Source organism: Plasmodium reichenowi, chromosome 12 (genome assembly GCF_001601855.1).
Source record: "Plasmodium reichenowi strain SY57 chromosome 12, whole genome shotgun sequence".
NCBI classification, from domain to species: domain Eukaryota; phylum Apicomplexa; class Aconoidasida; order Haemosporida; family Plasmodiidae; genus Plasmodium; species Plasmodium reichenowi.
The window spans coordinates 458,965-464,417 of NC_033657.1; the positions used below are offsets into that span (position 1 = coordinate 458,965).

General features: G+C 25.1%; 1 protein-coding gene across 1 annotated transcript; it reads right to left on the reverse strand.

Annotated features, from left to right (window-relative positions):
- Window positions 1-1,082: 1,082 nt before the first annotated feature.
- On the reverse strand, window positions 1,083-4,874 carry PRSY57_1211200 (non-SERCA-type Ca2+ -transporting P-ATPase; the record flags this gene model as incomplete). The annotated part of the gene is made up of 1 exon (XM_012908541.2): window positions 1,083-4,874. One exon carries the CDS (start codon window positions 4,872-4,874, stop codon window positions 1,083-1,085), a length of 3,792 nt encoding a protein of 1,263 aa, XP_012763995.2.
- Between the last annotated feature and the right edge of the window lie 579 nt (window positions 4,875-5,453).

Consider the following 5,453-nt stretch of genomic DNA (forward strand, 5'->3'; position numbering starts at 1 on the left):
TATGTAATTTAATTAAGTTTTTTTATTAAAAAATTTATTAGTTTGTGTTGTGCGCACACATACTGTTATGAATTAAAATTTTTTTTTTTTTTTTTTTTTTTTTTAAACCTTGGCCCCATCATTTGGCATGTGCTATAATAATAATATATAGTTTTTCCTATTAAAATATTTACACGTATAAATATTTTGTATTATATTATTATGTATTTATTATTAATAAACATCTCTGATACTCCTTTTATCCTTTTATGTGCTTTTTTATTTTATTATTTTTTTAATATAAATACAAATGAATAAAAAAATACTAAATATATATATATATATATATATATATATATATATATATATAATTGTTAGGGATCATACATATAAATTTGAAATTATAAATAATATTTAATAAAATGGTATTTATTATAAATATTTCATATAACTTAGAATAATTTCAATTTATTATTTTTATTTAATAACAGCCATGATAAATTTGTAAATAATTGTTGAAACTTTCGGATATATTAAAATATTATACTAATAGGAATAATTTTTTAAATAAATTGCATAAAAATAGTATAATATTAAAACAAAGTCACTTTCCAAAAAAATAAATAAATAAATAATTAATACAATCTTAAGGTAAAGAAAATACATATATATAAATAATAATATAAATATATATATATATATCAAAATGAAAGATGTAAATATATAAACATTAAATAATATGTATCTTGATGTCTAATTAAGATAATATCTAAGTAGAAAATATTTATGATCCAAAATTTTCTTTTACATTTTTTTTGTACTTCAATATGTACAAAAATATACAACGTAAAAAAAAAAAAAAAATAAAAGAAAAGAAAAAATTGTGAAGAAACATTAAATAAAAATAATATGTATTATATATATATATATATATATGAAGGCTTAAAAATATAATATTTAAATATATATAAAAAAAAAGATAAGGCAAATATATCATATTTATAAATATTATTAAAAATAAACACTCAAAAATTGAAATAAAAAAACAAGCAAAATTTTTACCACATGTACATTTTAAACATATAAAATGTTAATATAAATTTTTAATTCTTAATAGTCATATATTTTCTTCTATATATAACCTTTGGTACTATTTCATCTAAGACCAAATTTAAAAGAGCCCAAAATATAGCTAATAAATATTGCCACCATAACAAACATGTTGTATTCAAAATAGAAGTAATACCAGGTATACATGTAGAAAGAAAAGTTAAAGTTGCAGATATACTACATGCTAAATGCATCCACATGTTTCTATTGAATACTTTATAGAAAGGTTCCCAACTTCTTACTGTATAAGCTCTAAGCATTTCACACCAAACAGCTGATATAAATGCCATTGTTCTACCACGTTTTGAACCTTTTGCCGTGACATCTTCAAAACCTTTTTTTAATATTCCCTCAAGCTCATCATTGTATCCATCAGACGTTTTACTATCATGCGGCCTACACCATCCATTTTCATCACGTATTAAATCACCACAACCATCTTGCATTCTTAATCTTAATTCTGGGTGGACAATCTCAGATAATGGATTAATGTTTTCTATTTTTCCTTTAGCTGCTCCCCAAAAGTTAACTGCTTCATTATTTTGTGGATCCCAAAAACTAACATTCGTTACCCATCCAACATACTCGGTAGATATCCTATATTCATAACTACTACAGAAATATTTATACTCATGATATACATTTGCACCATTTACATCTGCCAAATTAACAGTTTTACACAAATTGTGAATGCCATTCAAGTTATAAAAACCAGTACATATGTACAATGAAAAAGCTAATGATAACAAGACACATAATGCTTCAAAAATGGTATGTGGTAAAATTCCATAAAACCACCAACGTTTAGTCATAATTGGTTGCTTTTTAGGTCTAGGTGGAGTTTTCATATTATCATCATTTGGTGGTTCTCTTGATAAGGCAACAGCTGGACATCCATCTGTCATTAAATTCAAAAACAAGATTTGTAAGGCTTCTAATGGAAAAGGCATTTGTGCAACAATAGCAACAGATAAGTAAATTATTTCACCAATATTTGTTCCAAGCAAGAAACATACAAATTTTTGAATATTTGAGAAAATAGTTCTTCCTACATCTATTGCACTAACAACTGTACAAAAGTTGTCATCAATTAAAATCATTTCAGATGCTCCTTTTGCTACTTCTGTTCCATTAATACCCATAGCAACACCTATATCTGCAGCTTTCAATGCAGGTGCATCATTAACTCCATCTCCTGTCATAGCAACTAAATATCCTTTTCTCTTTAAAGATTGAACAATTGTTATTTTATCTTCCGGTTGTGCTCTTGAATATATTAAAATTTTATCAGTAAATTCATCTAATTGATCATTTGGTAAAATTGGTTCATTTGGATTTTTATTAATATGTAATTCTGAACATTCTATAGCTAAAGAATTAATATCTTCTACTTGTTCAGATTTCTCTTCTATCAAACCTATTAATTTTCCAATAGCAACCGCAGTAGGTTTTTGATCCCCTGTAATCATAATAACTTTAACTTGTGCTTCTCTACATGTTTGTATAGCTTCTTTTACTCCAGGTCTTGGGGGATCAAATGATGCAACATAACCCATAGGTATAAAACCACCATTTTCATCATAATTAACATATTTTAATCTTTCATCTGCATCTTCTAATTTTTTCAATTCTTCAATATTTTGATCCGTTAGTGGCTTAATACATATAGATAAAACTCTTAAAGCTTTTTGTGATAATTCCAAATTCTTTTTTATTAATACATTTCTTTCTTCTTGTGTTATTGTACTATTCCATGAAACTTGTACTCTTTTCATAGATGTTTCTTCTAATAAATGGGTACTTCTATCAAGTAATCTATCAGGTGCACCTTTAATCAAAGCAACATGTGTATATACTTTACCAGGTTTATCTAAATATACATTCTCGAAAACATTTACTGTTTTTAATTTATAAAAAGTGATTTTCATTTTTCTTGATGAATTAAATGTAACTTCTAAATCATCTAATCTTTGAAAATTATCCAAATAAGATTTGTGATTTGGATTATTAATAAAACTATATCCCACCTTAGCAGCAGCAACAACAATTGGTCCTTCACTCATATTACCATGTATTCCCCATTTTAATGTTTTTGGATCTCTTGATAATGTAGTATCATATGAATTTAAATAAGCAGCAAACATTAATGACCTCGTTTTGTCTACAATAACAGATTTGTTTGAAGGATTTCCATAATTATACAAAACTTTATCATATGATGTGTTTTGATTCTTTGCTATAACAATCTCTTTCTTTTTTTCGCTAGTCAATTCATTAGAATCAAATAAACCACCACATGGTTCAAAACCTTTTGTTGGATAAAAATCAAATGTTTTAGTTAATTTGTTATTTTCATCACTTAAGGAAGAATTTTTACAAATGGTAACTGCATTAATTGCTGTCATTTTTCCTTCAGTTAATGTACCGGTTTTATCCGAACATATGACTGAACAGCATCCTAAAGTTTCAACAGCTGGTAGTTTTCTTACATTTGCATTTTTTTTAACCATATCTTTAGCTCCTGCTGATAAGGTGATAGTAACAACCATAGGTAAACCTTCTGGAATGGAAGATACAGCAAAACCTACACCAATAATAATAATAACAAAGGTTGGATCTTTATCTGCATGTGCTGGATCTCTATATTTAATAATAACAGCTAAGCTGATAATAACAACTAATACAATAATAGCTATTAAACCAATTAAACCACCTAATTTATTTAATGCTACTTGAAGAGGTGTTAGTTTACTTCCTTTACTGCTTTTTTTTAATTGTGATGCAATTTTTCCTACTTGTGTATCTAAACCTGTGGATATAACAATACCTTTACCAGAACCGCTGGTTACAGATGTGGTAGCAAAACATAAATTCGTTGCAAAAGGTGTAGACAAATTATCTGCTACAATAGTTTTTTTAATATCTTCTGATTCTCCTGTTAATAAGCTTTCATTGGTTTTAAGTTCAATAACATCAAATAATCTCAAATCAGCTGAAATAGAATCACCAGTATTAATAAGAACAACATCACCAACAACAACTTCTCTAGATGGTATAACTACCTTCTGACCATTTCTTAACACAGTACATTGTGGTGAAGCCATTTCAGCTAATTTGGCTATAGCATCACCTGATGATTTTTCCATATAGGTCGCTAAGCAAGCATTCAGTGTAACTATACTTATAATAGCGACTCCTTCAACAACTTCATTTAAAGCAAGACTAGCTACAGCAGCAACTAACAATAACAAAACAACAGGACTACAATATTGTGATAAAAATATTAACCACACAGGTACCACTTCATCTTTTTCAATAAAGTTTTCTCCATATTTGTCTCTATTTATTTTTACTTGTTCAGAATTTAAACCAGTATTTATACTTTCTAAACCAAATTCTTTACATAAATTTTCAATACTTTCAGATGCATAATAATTATATCCCATAGATTTAGGTGATTCTTCTACTTTTACAATAGAATTATTGTCATCATTCTTTTCTGCATTTATATTATTCAATCCTTCTTTAGTTTTATTCATAAATTTCGAATTTTCATTATCTCCGTCTTCTACATTATTGCAATTATTTAAAACTTCATTTTTCTTAGTATTCATATTTTCATTTTTTTTCATGTCGTTTGGATCCATCTTTGTATTTTTATTTAATTCATCATTTCTTGATGAATTTATTAAATCTTCTTTGCTTACTGAAGGTTTTATGTCATCACTGTATTTTTTATTATTAATATCTTGTCCACCCTGTTTATTATTATTTTGAGAACTCATAACTATTGATTAACAAAATGAAATGTATATGTTATTATGTATATAGATATATAGATATATATAGATATATATATAGATATATATAGATAGATAATATGATTAGCAACTTTTCTGTTTAGTTGAAAATTATGATTCCATTTAATTATTACAAAATATTTTATTCTATGAATCAAGATGTAACTATAGTTATATATATATAATGATGTTCACAATATTCATGTATGCATTTATATGCATAATAATTTCGAAGTTGAAATTTTTAAAGATACAACTTCTCTATTGATTTCTCTTATATATTATTCTAGGTATTATGTCCACTACAAAATATTAAAGTTTAAACCATAATTAAATTATATAAATATTTATAACTGTTATTTTTTTTTCTTACTTTTCAATATATATATATATATATATATACTTAGTATAAACTTTATATTATATATATTAAAAAAAAACTATATATTTTAATGTTACAAAAAAATTGCTTCCTTTTTCATTTCTTTTCAAAAATTTTAAATGAAAAATTTTTTATTATAAATGTGTTAACAAAAATTATTAAATATTATAAATAAATATAAA